The sequence below is a fragment of the Myotis daubentonii genome, chromosome 2, assembly GCF_963259705.1.
Source record: "Myotis daubentonii chromosome 2, mMyoDau2.1, whole genome shotgun sequence".
NCBI lineage: Eukaryota > Metazoa > Chordata > Mammalia > Chiroptera > Vespertilionidae > Myotis > Myotis daubentonii.
Window position 1 is genome coordinate 79081643 of NC_081841.1, and position 14897 is coordinate 79096539.

Genomic DNA, 14897 nt, shown 5'->3' on the forward strand with positions numbered 1-14897 from the left:
CATTGTAAGCAAAGGCCAGAAACCTACTTTCAGCCGGAGGCCTAAGAGCTGGAGCCAAGCCTCAAGCTAAAGCTGGCCCAGAATTAAAAAAAAAAAAAAAAAAAAAAAAAAAAGGAAAAAAGGAGCGTTTGGGAGTTCAGTCACCCCCAGCCTGAAAACAGCCCTCAGCCCCTCACCCAGACTGGCCAGGCACCCCAGTGGGGACCCCCACCCTGATCCAGGACACCCTTCAGGGCAAACCAGCCGGCCCCACCCATGCACCAGGCCTCTACCCTATATAGTAAAAGGGTAATATGCCTCCCGGCACCGGGATCAGCGTGACAGGGGGCAGCGCCCAAACCCCCTGATCGCCCTGCGGCTCTGTGTGTGACAGGGGGCGGGGCCACAACCTCCCTATCCACCCTGCTCTGTGCCTGATAGGGGGGAGCTCCCCCCCCCCACGGGCCCTGCTCTGTGTGTGACGGGGTAGAGCCATAACCTCCCCATCAGCCCTGCCCTGAGTGTGAGAGTGGCGGCGCCCCAACCCCCTGATCCGCCCTGCTCTGTGGGTGATAGAAGGCAGCACCCCAACCCCCTGATGGGCCCTGCTCTGTGTGTGACAGGGGGTTGCTCCACAACCTCCCCATCGACCCTGCCTTGAGTATGACAGGGGGCAGCGCCCCAACTCCCCAATCGGCCCTGCTCTGAGCCCGACCAGGGGCTGCACCTAGGGATTGGGCCTGCCCTCTGCCACCCGGGAGCAGGCCTAAGCCAGCAGGTCGTTATCTCCCGAGGGGTCCCAGACTGTGAGAGGGCACAGGCCGGGCTGAGGGACCCCCCCTCCCCCCGAGTGCACAAATTTTTGTGCACCGGGCCTCTAGTATGTAATAAAAAACAAACAAAAGAAACCCTATTATCTATTTACATATATATACACACACATATACACACACATACATATATATGTAAATGCTGATGCGATGTTGTATTTATGTCCTTCTAGGGTTACTTATGTCCAAATGAATTTATTGCTACTCAAGGTCCATTACCAGGAACAGTTGGGGATTTTTGGAGAATGGTTTGGGAAACCAGAGCAAAAACATTGGTAATGCTAACACAGTGTTTTGAAAAAGGGCGGGTAAGTTTTTTTAAAATCTTTTCACAAAATATTATTTTACAATTGTGTTAATGTATGTGTGACAATTTCAGCTAATACTGCAAATGATCAATAATTTGGATATCTATAAGGCAGTTTTAACTAAGTAGCAACAACTGTGATACATATCCATATAACAGTGGTTCTTATGACTGGTAATTTTCTCTGAATACAGATCAGATGCCATCAGTATTGGCCAGAAGACAACAAACCAGTTACGGTGTTTGGAGATATAGTGATTACAAAGCTGATGGAGGATGTTCAAATAGATTGGACCATCAGGGATCTGAAAATTGAAAGGGTAAAAAATGGTGGGGCAGGAACATGATAGCAAATATGAATGCTCTAAATTTGTAAAATGAATTCTTAGAAGTATGCCTTGCAATGATACCTGTATAGTCAACAATGCTTTCCCATTGTGTCTCAAACAGAAGTTTTGAATTGTCATCTAACTTCAATATCTATGTCACTGTGTCTGAATTCCAAATCACATGGTTAAAGTTTATATTAACCAGTTAGCATCAAATTCTTAGGTAGACAAGGGGAGGGGAAGGAAGGAAGAACTAGATTACGAGGTTTAATATTTTATTTAAACCACGAATTTCCCAAATCACTCATCTCTACCTACATTCAGTACAGATGTGAGAGTGTGGGATCTCTCTTAATTAGTCTATAGAAGTGTCTATATACACAGAAAATAATATAAGGATCTTTGTACTTTCTGACATTATCAGACACCCAATATCTGTATTTTGAATAATTGGTGAAAGTGTTTATGTAAGTTTGGGGGTCAAAAATTGTTTCAAAATCTACTTTTACAATGCTACAGAAAGTTATACTACATTTGAATATCAATATGTTATCATCTCTTTGCAGGTTTTCTTATTGTTTTTATTCATACTAAAGGCAATTTCTTTATGGTAGCAGCAGTAAAAGGCCTTTTTTACAGGAAAAATAAAAACACAGTTTTTCTGTTTGGTAAACAGCCATTTTTAAAAGATCACTTTCAAAAGACATCAGCTCTCTCAGCCTTCATTATGTACTTAAATGATTGTGTCATGCTTCTTAAATCTGTCACTTTGTTTAGCATGGGGATTGCATGACTGTCCGACAGTGTAACTTTACTGCTTGGCCTGAGCATGGGGTTCCTGAAAACAGTACTCCATTAATTCACTTTGTGAAGTTGGTTCGAGCAAGTCGAGCACATGACACCACACCTATGATTGTTCACTGCAGGTAAGAAAGATATATTATTAGAACCTTATATGAGAAACTATAAATAGTCTTTAAACTCAATGTGGTCTTTCATTATCATGATACCATTGATTATTTTTCTGGCAGAAGTTAATGTAGATTCATTCCAGCTTTTACTTTTCAGATATTTTACTGGCTATAATAAATAAAGATGTGGCTTTATAAAAGTTCACATGGCAGAAATAAAATATGTCTAAAAGACATATATACCAGTATAGAACTTTTCCTAGATTCTTGCCTGGATTTTACCTTTATAAGCCTTTTAAAAATTAAAAATGATAGCCCATCATTAATGTATGTGTGTTTGTGTGTATGAGTAAGATCTTATGAATAAATACCTTATCTTTTATTATTTCAACAGATATTAGTATACTATTGTAATTTAAACATTTCTTCTAAAAACAAATTTCTAGATGGATATTACAGAGGACAATTAAAAGAAATTGAAGATCAATTTAAGTGACCAACCCAAGTATAATTCCAAATTTCTACAAAGTTTTAGCTATTCAAATGTTTTCCTTTGACCTGAGCCTCTGAACATGGTTAAAGAATATGAGTATAAATTGAGATTTTTTCCCCTTCATTATTTATATTAGTATTTAATACTCTTAAAAATAAAACTTAAGGTTGTATAGTATTCAGAGTGTTTCTGGACAGATTGATACAATTTTTGTTTTCTAACATGATATATCTAAATCAATTTCAACTTGAGTGTCTTCAACAATTGGAGTTTGGAGATTAGAGAAAAAGTGGATGATATACTGTTTTATGATTCCACTTACATAAGTTACCTAGAATAGCTAAATTAATATAGACAGAAAGAATGATAGTTACCAGGGACTTGGGGGGAGAGGTATGAGGAGTTATTGTTTAATGGGTATAGAGCTTTTGTTTGGGGTGATGAAAAATTTCTGAAAGTGGACAGTGGTGATGATTGTACAACCGTGTCAGTGTGCTTAACGGCACTGAATTATGCACTGCAAAATGGTCAAAATGGTAAATTTTATGTTGTGTATCACTTACCATAATAAAATATTTTACTTAGAAATATATTTTGGATACATTAATTAATTGTAATAATTAATAAGTGGGCTATTATAATAATTTTAAAGTTTGTTATTATAATAATCAATAAGTTTATTATTAATCATAATAATTCTAACATTTAGTTTATTAGTAATTTTTCAAATGGGTATATATTATAATTAGTGTAGTTAAATAAGAAAATAATAATTCATCCAGTTTTTTTAGAGGAAAAAAAACAATCTGTAATTTAAATGATCAACTTTTTCCAGGAATATTCTGGATTTTAAATTATAAGAGAGCCCTCGTTGGTTTGGCACAGTGGATAGAGTGTTGGCCTCCAGACTGAAGGGTCCCGGGTTCGATTCCAGTCAAGGGCACATGCCCAGGTTGCAGGCTCAATCCTCAGTATGAGGCATGCAGGAGGCAGCCAATCAATGATTCTCTCTCATCATTGGTGTTTCTCTCTCTCTCTCTCTCTCTCTCTCTCCCTTCCTCTCTGAAATCAATAAAAATATATTTAAAAAATAAAGTAAAATACTTCTCTTTTAAAAAAATAAAAACAAATTATAAGAGTAATACATAAATGCTTGCTCTTTTTGCCAATTTTAAAATATTATTTTATTTTAGCTTAAAACACAAATGAACATTCATTCATTAATGATAATGTCTGAAGATCGTAGTTCCAAGTCATCTTTTTTGTATGTAATTCTCTTAATATGTCCTATTTTTATAAATTTATATTTATTACATGAATGCTTTCTCTTGATAAAATATCTGAACAATGTTTATGTTTAAAAAGCATATAGAACAAGACATGAAAGTCTCATTCTTACCTTACCAATTATATTCTCCCTTCATATACATAATATTTTTAACAAAGTAGTATATAGTATAAATGACACAACAGTTTGCTTCTAAATGTAGTGATTTATTTTAAACTGGCATCATTAATGATTAAAATCTTTAATGGATAGTTGGCTCACCTTCTCTGTATCTTCCATATACACAGCCACTGGCATCTCCTCTCTTAAAGCCTCAAAAACTAGAGTCTTCTCCTTTGTGATTTAAATAAATAAAAGATCACAGAAAAGTAGGATTATGTTAATAATCATTTTTAAATATCATGTTAAACCTACTAAATTATTATCTCCAACTCTGACTTCTTACCTCAACTTTCAATTCAATATGACATCCTGAATGACCACAAAATTCTGAAAATTAAATATGTCCAAAACTGAACACTTGATTCAATTTCCCATCTCACTTCTTCTCCTCCTTCCCAACTTTGAAAACAGTAAGTCCACTCTGCTTGGTCCAGAAACTCTGGACTCATCCTTGACTCCCCTCTTCCTCTCACATTCCACATACCAGCCTACAGCTAGCTCTGACCCGGCCCATCACCTCCCCACTCCGCTCTCCTCCCCATGTTCTCCTTGCTCTTTAAACACATAGAACTTTCTGCCAGTCACATCTGTTCTTCCACTCCCTCCAGCTGCCATGCTCCTCTCCCATATGCCCACATGGTGCCCTCCCTAACCTTATCCAAGTTTCTTTTCAAATGTTACGTTATCAGAGAAGCTTTCTCTGATGACCCTATCCTACCCTATCACCCTCCATCTCTTTAACCTGATTTATGTATCGTCATAACACCTATTATAGCCTATACATACTATGCATGTCTATTTGTGTAACACTATAATCTGTCCTCTAGAGTACAAGCTTTATATGTGAGGAACTTTGTATTTTTCACTGTTACACCCCAGATGCCTAGGACAGCGTCTGACACTCAAAATATATTGAATGATGCAATGATTGATTACCCTACTCAGGCATGTTTATATGTGTCAGATTTATGTTGTAATGCTCCTATTCCTTAGGACAAATCACAGTAAATTGACTTTTTCTTACCTATAAAAATGGCAGTTTCATGTTGTTTAAAGTTACATTTATAAGACTAGGTAGCCTTTAAAATGTCTTTTTCATTTTTAATATTTACTGCAAATATTAACTATTTAAATACCCATTGTTTTTTATAATGGGAGTTTCTGAATAAATCTTTGCAGGTATATCACATAATAGTTTCTATGGAGCACATACCTGTATTGGGTATTAAATTAATTTTTAAAAAGAAATAGCTTCTCAATTTTATTATTCATAGGAAGTAAATAAAATTCTACAGGAAAAAAATTGTTTCAATATCATACAGAGGAAATGCTATACGGCTGAATGTTTAGCATTTCTATTGGTAACCCAAAATATGTTTAATACAGAGTTTGGGGTGTTAAGAATTTTCAACAATTTTTCAAAATATTTTGCATACTTCACTACAACCTATAAAATACTATGAAAGGAGAAGGAGTGTTCCTTTAAAAAAATAACTCAAATATTTGGTATTAATAATAATCATCTTGCCCTATCTAAACACTCTTGGTAACAATATCAATCCAAAGGAACTCCCAAAATATCGACCTTCAAATAAAAAAACCTGTTTAGAATGAATTACTATCATAACTTATTTTCTTCATCACCATATGCATGAACCACTTTTTACTGAATAATTTTTATGTAATTTCACTCTTGCTGCAGTGCTGGAGTTGGAAGAACGGGAGTTTTTATTGCTCTGGACCACTTAACACAGCATATAAATGATCATGATTTTGTGGACATATATGGACTAGTAGCTGAACTGAGAAGTGAAAGAATGTGCATGGTACAGAACCTGGTAAGACCCAAAACTGCGTGAGGTGTCAGCTCTAGAATTTCTACAAGGGAGGATCTTATGGCAGCAATGTGGTTGGACATGGACTTGAAACTGTCTTTGCATAGCAGACACTCTCTTTTCCTGCATCATAAACATCCTTGTGGGGAGGGCGGCAGATGGAGATTATAGGAGGACTGAAGCCCGATTGCCACAATCATCCTTCAAGAATGCTAGTTGACTGCTCATCATAACTTGTTTATCCTTGCAGGCGTGTACAAAATAATTTGTAAAATTGACTTGTTTTAACATTTCTCAAATTTGGGGAGCTTAGAAAATCATCAAATCAATCGCCTTTGTAAACATGCTTAGTTATAATAGGGAAAACGTTTAAAATATTGACTTTTGAGGTTCTATGTATTTCACTTGTCCATATTTATTCCTATTGCATATTAATACCAATAACATTTATTATAGTATATATTACCTGGGAATTTTTGTTTGTAGTTTTGATTTGGAAGTAAAAAATATTTCTACAATATACAGATTTTTCATCATTAAAAACATCACATACTGCTCTGGCCAGAGTTTCTCAGTGGTTAGAATATCGGCCTGTGCCCCAGAAGGTCTCAGGTTCAATTCCCAGTCAAGGACACAGGTTTGGATCCCCTGTCCTGGAGGCAACCAATCGATGTGTCTCTCTCACATTAATATCTCTCTCTCTCTCTCTCTCTCTCTCTCTCTCTCTCTCTCTCTCTCTTTCTCTCTCTCTCCCCTCTCCCTCTCTCTCTCTCTCTCCCTCCCTCCACTCTCTCTAAAAAACTCAATAGAAAAAATACCCTTGGATGAGAAAAAACAAACAGACAACAAAAAAAGAAAAAATCACATACTATAATGGTAATGAGACTAAAAACCCTCTATGGAGTGTCTGGTGGATTATGCTATACTAGATTCCTACATGTGTTAACTTATTTAATCCTTTATTTGTAGTCCAATAAAAATAATCAACAGACTAGGTATTATTGGCTCTGCTTTACAAATAGGGAAGCAGATGTTCCAAGTAGTTACGTGGTATTCCAAGTTTATACTATTCATAACTGTCAGAGCCAAATGCCAAACCAAGTCATAATATACAAGGTGTTCCTATCTGTATCTTTGGATTGGAATTTGTATGCTATCCAACTAGAGATTTTCTCACAGTAAATATAAAGGTCTGCTCTAACAGTATTTTCCAAGGTACACCCTAGAAAACATGAGTGGCATCAGTTTTTAAAAGTGTAAGAAAACAGGTTCTTTGCTAAAATAAGTTGGAGAAAGAAGTTAAACTGACTCTTAGAATATCTTAGAGCCTCTATACTAATGCACATTGAAAATTGCAAATGCAGAACCTTCCTGGGCAACATTTTCTAAACTTATATGATCGTGGAATCCTTAAACCCTTTTTGACCTGAGGACTTATAATGCCGTGTCGTGAAACATTAATGTTCTTAGCAAGATGTTGCTCTAGACCAGAGACATCCAACCTTCTTGGCCTCCACATCCCTTTCAGCAAAAAGTGCTTGAGCATTCAACTCCAATGCATAGGCATTTGTTTTTAAAATGTACAATTATGCAAATTATTAAACATATACAAAATATGAAATAAAAAAACATAAGACAGATTAATATTTTTGAAAGTCTTGCTAATTGTGAGGGTTTCATTTTATCATTAGTTATTTTTAAAATATAAAATATATACTTAGGACAGGCTACTTTCACTTAATTTAAAAATGCATATTTAAAATTTTTTTTATTTTTTTAAAATATATTTTTATTGATTTCAGAGGGGAAGGGAGAGGGAGCGAGAGATAGAACATCAAAGATGAGAATCATTGATTGGCTGCCTCCTGCATGCCCCCTACTGGGGATTGAGCCAGCAACTCAAGGCATGAGACATGCCCTGACTGGAAATTGAACCATGACCCTTCCATAGGCTGACAATGTATCCACTGAGCCAAACGGGTTAGGGCTATTTCTAATTTTTTAAAAGTAATCTAGCTCACCCCAAGAGGATTGCTCTAGGAGTACAAAAAATATCACCCTTGCCATTATTTTGTCATTCATCTGAGCTTGCACACTAAATATCTACAGTCTCTTTGTAGGAATCTTTTTAAGCCACATCAATTCTCTGATGGTTATGTAAAACTAAGTAATGTAATCCATATCCATTCCTTGATATGCTGAAAGAGAACAAATGAGTGATGTTACCCTTCTCTCTGGATACTTCAGAAATGGAAGATGACTTGTGATCAGGGTTGGCATCACAGACATGCAAACCTGCACAGTCTCTCAGATCCCCAGTGCTCAAAAGGGCCTTGCACCTGTTTTAATGTTTGCTGTCACTATCTTGAAATCTTTAATAACTTTTGAGGAAGAGAACACACCTTCTCATTTTGCATTGGGCCCTGCAAATTATGTATCTGATTCTTATCCAGGAGACTTATAAGAGTGCCAATATCAGTCCAACTATTAGCCATTATGAAACTTCAAATTTTTTCATATTTTTAGTTAACAATAAGGATAAATAGAAAGCTGATTTCCCTCCCAGGTGCTTGGGTGCACACCCGTTCACTGGTGATCAATGCTGTTGACATTGACCAAGATTGGTTGGCTAGGATAGAATGAATAGAATAGAGGGTGGGACAGATGGGGATATTGTATTCTTCTAGAGGCCAGAGTCAATCTTCAAATAATAAAAGTTGAAAATTTTTTTTGCCATACTCTACAAATTTGTAGAACTGAACTTTGTAAATAGTGTGTTCAAAAATGCCTGTTAATAAGTTCACACAGGTCAGTGCTCGATGCATGCTATAATCTTCATACATTATGCTTGTTTAACCAGCTAGAGCAAAATGCAGCAGTTGGCTAGGGGAATGGAAGGAGCATGAGTCTTAGAGAACTGAGTTCAGACTCCAGCCCCGCTAATTGCTGGCTCTGGGACCTTGTGTAATTAACCCCTCTGAGATCATTTTCTTTTGTAAAATAGCCATGTTATTTTTTCATGATTTTCTTGTCAGTATTAAATAAGAGACAGTATCTAAAACATCAAGCATGCGGTCACTGCCCAGCATGCAGTCAATGTGACAAGGCTCTGCTGTGTCCCAAGCTGGAAGCCTGAAGCTCTCTCTCACCCAATTTTATTCCCTGGGGGTTGTACTCCTTACTGTCCTTTGAGAGAGAGAGAGAGAGAGAGAGAGAGAGAGAGAGAGAGAGAGAGAGAGGAAGAAAGGAGGGAGGGAGGGAGGGAGGGAGGGAGGGAGGGAGGGAGAGAGGGAGGGAGGGAGGGAAGGAGGGAGGGAGGGAGGGAAAAAGAAAGAAAATGACCACACCTTGGCTCCAGTCCTTACAAACCAGCATTGCCTTGCAGAAGAGCAGTTTTTTACTTTCTTCTATTGCACTTGGGAGTAATTCCAATTCCTATGAAGAATCCTCATGTCAGCACATATTACAGTAGCTTTGAGCAGGAGTGGGGAGCGGGAACCTGGGCAAAATATTGAACAAAAAGACCCCAGAAGGGCATGGCCCAGACCCAGGAGAGAGCTTTATCTTTCATTGTCTAAAACAGTTCCCAGCAGCCCCAAGAGATCTGAAAGAACTTTCTGAAAGAATACTCTGCCATGATATAATACCCTGAGACGCTATTGGTGGTTCAAATAGGGGTTAATCTGGATGAGCCTCTTTTCTGCTCTGGTTCTCCTGGAGATTTACTGATGTGAAGAACATGAAAGAAAAAAACTGATATATTTTGGGTTCCTAGTTTTTTGGCAGACACTTTACATATGTTAAGTCCTTTAAATCTTTCCACGTATACTTTATGATCCCTCTGATGAGGAAACTACATCAAAAAGTTTAATTCTTAAGGTAATATAACTATCTATTCAAGAAACTGAAATTTCACTCTTTTTTTTAATCTTTAATTTCTTTATTGGTTAAGGTATTACAAATGTGTCCTCATCCCCCCCATTAACTCCCAACCCCCCCCCCCCACTCATCCCCCTGTTGTCTGTGTCCATTGGTTTGGCTTATATGTATGCATACAAGTCCTTTGGTTGATCTCTCCCACTTATCCCCACCCTCCCCTACTTTCCCTCTGGGGATTGACAGTCTGATTGCTGCTTCTCTGTCTCTGGTTCACTCTTGGATGTCCCTTTGGCAATAACACACATGCACATGACAGAGGGATCTTGGAAAATGTAGTACTGCCCCACGGAGTTCAGCCTGCCCTGCTGGCGGAGTTTCCACCCAGCATGCTTTCCAGTGGAGAAGATGAGATGGCAACAGTCAGAAGCTTCACATTTCAAATTCAAACGTGATTAAAAAAATATATAGTAGACTAATTGATTGTTGTTTTCAAAGGAAATACAGTGTCAATTTATTTTAACCAATAATGTTATTCATTGTGTTATATGTGTTTGAAAATACTCTTTTGGAATTACCTTGAGAAGTAATTTACTAATGATTTCATTAGACTTTTCATTATAAAATAATATAACAACACTTCATTCCTTAACAAAATTGAATTATGAAACTTGATGATCTGTTGCACTTACAAAACTTTATTCCTAATGACTTCTGGATATTTTCCAAATGAAATCTGTCCTTATATGGTAAAGATTGGTTAGCTGTGAGAATTAAATGCGACCAAATCTACAAACATTTACTACACAACTAGACATGCCAGCCACTGTTACAGGCAATGGGAATTGAGCAGTGAATAGGAGAGTTCTGTTCTCATAGCACTAACATTCCGGTAATGAGGCGTTTGGGGAAACATTCTGTAATCCACAAAAAAAAGATATTCCTGATAATGACCAACAATTTCTGAAGACAGTTTCAATAAGGGGTTTCAAACAGGTTTTGTAGTACAGTAGTAATAGATATAAATATAACCTCTTCAGATGGTCACATAGAGGACATTCTATTTAAAGCAGTTGTCTATTTGTATATTTATGTATCTTAAGCACATGGTTATATCCCTTTAATGTCAGATATATTTCCTAAGTAAAAGTGAAGGTGATTTTCTATGACTATAACTTTAACTACCTTTGGAGAAGTCCAAACTCAAAAACGCTAACAGAATGTTGAATTATACTGAATAAACTTAAAGAACTCGCATGGTAATAAATTTAGCCCAAACATTCAGATGAACTGTTAGGAGTTCTTGTCTAGCACCAGATTGTTTGGATATTTCAATGGTCAACTGCCTTTTATTTACAAATAGAGACCAGATACTTGACAATAAGTAGGCCAAATGTTAGGTGATTAAAAGAATTATTAAACGTATCTTAAATGAGCTGATGGTGTATGGATATGCTCACTCACAGAATTCGAAAGTAAATTTAGCATCTGCATTCCAACAAGAAAACTATTTATAAGAAAAATTACTCAATTAGACCTAACAGGAAGAAGGAAACTTCTAAACAAATTTAAATAATCTAATTTGTCACTTTTTATAATCATGGCAAGAAAGAACATATTAACATTTGGTGTTCAATGAGAAGTATTTTTTTAAAAATATATTTTATTGATTTTTCACAGAGAGGAAGGGAGAGGGATAGAGAGTTAGAAACATCGATGAGAGAGAAACATCGATCAGCTGCCTCCTGCACACTCCCTACTGGGGATGTGCCCGCAACCAAGGTACATGCCCTTGACCGAAATCGAACCTGAGACCCTTGAGTCCGCAGGCCGACGCTCTATCCACTGAGCCAAACCGGTTAGGGCGACAAGTATTTTTTTTAAAGACACTTGAAGCCATAAGAAGCCACAGGAATTTGGAAAACCTGATGTTTGAGATGGTAGAAAATCATTTACATACAAGGTAAATTCTGTATGTAGCCTCAAATTTAGCTATTTAGCATTTGTTGAATTCAATATTACTTTTCAATGTCACAGTACATATCATATTATAAAAAATATCTTCACCACATCCATTTATTTAAACACTCTTTCTTTTATGTCTAGGCACAGTATATCTTCTTACACCAGTGTATTCTGGATCTCCTATCAAGTAAAGGAAATAACCAGCCCATCTGTTTTGTTAACTATTCAGCACTTCAGAAGATGGACTCTTTGGATGCAATGGAAGGTAAACAGAGGCAATGAGTACCCCAATTTACTAATTTACCACATATAGTAGGAGAATTAACTTAATAACAACCGTTATTGAAAATGTTTTTTAAGCCATTTTTGAAAACATTATTGAAAATGATTTAGAAGCTTGGCTGTGCACTTATCAATTTTTTTTATTTCTAAGCCCAGTTAGGATAATAGCTTTTTCATCTGCACTGCATTTTTGCTATGAAACATTTAAATATTTTGAATTGTCAACTTCAGTTCTCTCTTGTGACCTACTACTTTATGTTATAGGTGATGTTGAGCTTGAATGGGAAGAAACCACCATGTAAATATTCAGACCAAAGATTACAACCAGAAGATATTTTCAAATCCCAGGGGCCAAAATTACCCCTCATTCTTCTGAATTGAAATGTGCATACTTAAAGAAATGTTTATGCTTGCCTTACTGTGCCTTGCTAAATACATTGACATTTTATGAATAGTTCTAATAAGTAGCTGATTCAGGATAGTTATTTCTTTTGTACAGAATAAATATTATTCATTTAAAATGTCTTAAGAAAAGATATCCCAGAGGTTTTTGAAGTCTTTCATATTTTGGGAATAAGCCAAAAATAAAATTATTATTATTATAGCATTAATGTTTCCATGTGAATTTTCCCTCCATATTGGACTTACGCTTGAACAAAAGCTGTAAATGTTGATTCAGTCGTGTTATTTTGGCCTCCAGGGTGTTGACGTTTCTTGTGGATAACTTCCAGGACTGTCATTATGATCTGTACTTCCACGCATGCCCCTGTGTTTTGAATCCTCTGTTTTATGAGTGCTGAGATATCATCTCATGATCTCGAACAGCTGAACAGTAACCCCTGACACTGCAGGGATTACTTAGCTTTTATACAACACACAGTAGCTCTTCGGGGACACGGAGGGCTATTTAAATTGCATTGTGATCTTTAGTTTGAAACAAGAAGAATTAAACAGTGCAATTGCTTATATGAAGCTGTAGAGGACTTTTCTAGTGTATCTACATTTGTACATGTTCAGGCACAAGCTGCACCACTATATTGTATATTTCAAAATACGGTTAAATGTCTCAGAGTATTTGTCCATTAGCTATTTAGTCAACCCAATATTATCAATTTTGAAGGTTTTCTTCAGCAGAAATCTATAAAAACAATAATAAAAACATGTAATGTGTTGCAAGCTTGTAAACTAATGATGTGCTCCTGTGGTGCCAATAGAGACTTCTGAATAGATCATAAGAAATGGTCTTTATTTTATTCCCAAGTTTGGGTTTGATTATTAAGGAGTATATTTGGTAGAACTGAAAACAAAAAATCAACCAGGTAACAGCAAATTAGAGATTTTTTAAAAAAGAAAATATTTCAGCCTCCTTTTTGTTAGATAGTAACAATGTATTAAGTTTTGAATTATATGGTATTTTGTCATAGATTTCAATTGAGTCATAAAACAAAATAATGTTAATTATTCTATTTCTTTCATGATAAGAATTACATCTTGTGCATATTTCTGCTGGAATATAAATATAGGAAATATGATGGCCAATAAAATTGAATTTTAAGGAATTGAGATATTTTGCAACATGATTTCAGAGATCCTTATAAATAGAAATTTGATTTTCTATCACATTTGTGATATAATTGATAATTATCATAATGTAATTAAATATATTATATGTAAGTACAATATAATTTAGCATAAAACTAAGATAAAATCATTTCCTTTGATACCTATAGATAGTAATTTTAAAATTGAATTTATTATCCAAGAAATTAAATCCATAATCTTGCAAGAAGCCTGCCTCCTGTTTTCTCAGGGCAAGGAAGTATAAATAAATGTAGTTCATGATTGTTCCAACCAACAAGTTTATTTTATAGAAAGTTACATAAAATAATAAGATATGATGAGAACTCTAAAAGATTCAGTTGGAATACAAAGTTCTTCAGTGTGATTCATGGTCATTGAAAAAGTGTGGCATGCCGGTACTTATGAATGTGGTTTTTTGTATTTGTAGAAGACAGATAACAGCCTGTGAAAAATATTGATGTGGCTACTTTTTAATGTATTAAATAAGAAAATAAACAGTTCAATCTGAAAGTCAGTCAATTTTCTGTAATATATGTATAAAAGAGATATGTACAACATAGAGTATCAGATTTGACCCATATGCATATGTGTGCATAAAACACATTAAATATAAGGCCTCCTCTAAACGGTGCTTATCAAAATTTAATGTGTATACAAATCACCTGAAGATTGTGTTAAAATGCAGATTCTGCTTTAGTAGATCTAGGATGGGACCTGAGAACCTTTTCTAGCAAGTACTAAAGTTATGTTGTTGCCTGATCTTAGACACTTGAATAGTAACTTTCTAAAAGACATTAGGATCAGAATAATTTCATGTCCACCTGAAATTATTTAAAACATGTCTTAAAAAGACACTTGGCTTTATTATCAGAAAAAAAAATTATAACAGAGCACCTGTTAAGTGTGAATAGGTCACTAACTATATCACAAAGCTGTAACTGAATTGATACATATTAACCATACCTAAATTTTTCTCTTAATTATGTCCTTAAAGGGCTAGATTATAGCCAAGTTATATAGGTGACTACTAAATTCAAATTAAAATAATGAGGGACATCT

The 14897-nt window shown here is 35.7% G+C and overlaps 1 protein-coding gene across 1 annotated transcript in view; it reads left to right on the forward strand.

Annotated features, from left to right (window-relative positions):
* Window positions 1-14295, forward strand: part of PTPRQ (protein tyrosine phosphatase receptor type Q) — a 268878-nt gene extending 254583 nt beyond the window's left edge. The window contains exons 57-62 of the mRNA XM_059683707.1: window positions 983-1117; window positions 1311-1436; window positions 2223-2371; window positions 6002-6137; window positions 12117-12240; window positions 12522-14295. Coding sequence (XP_059539690.1) covers window positions 983-1117; window positions 1311-1436; window positions 2223-2371; window positions 6002-6137; window positions 12117-12240; window positions 12522-12559 — 708 coding nt within the window. The 3' untranslated portion in view covers window positions 12560-14295. The remainder of the gene's footprint in view (window positions 1-982; window positions 1118-1310; window positions 1437-2222; window positions 2372-6001; window positions 6138-12116; window positions 12241-12521) is intronic.
* Window positions 14296-14897: the final 602 nt, after the last annotated feature.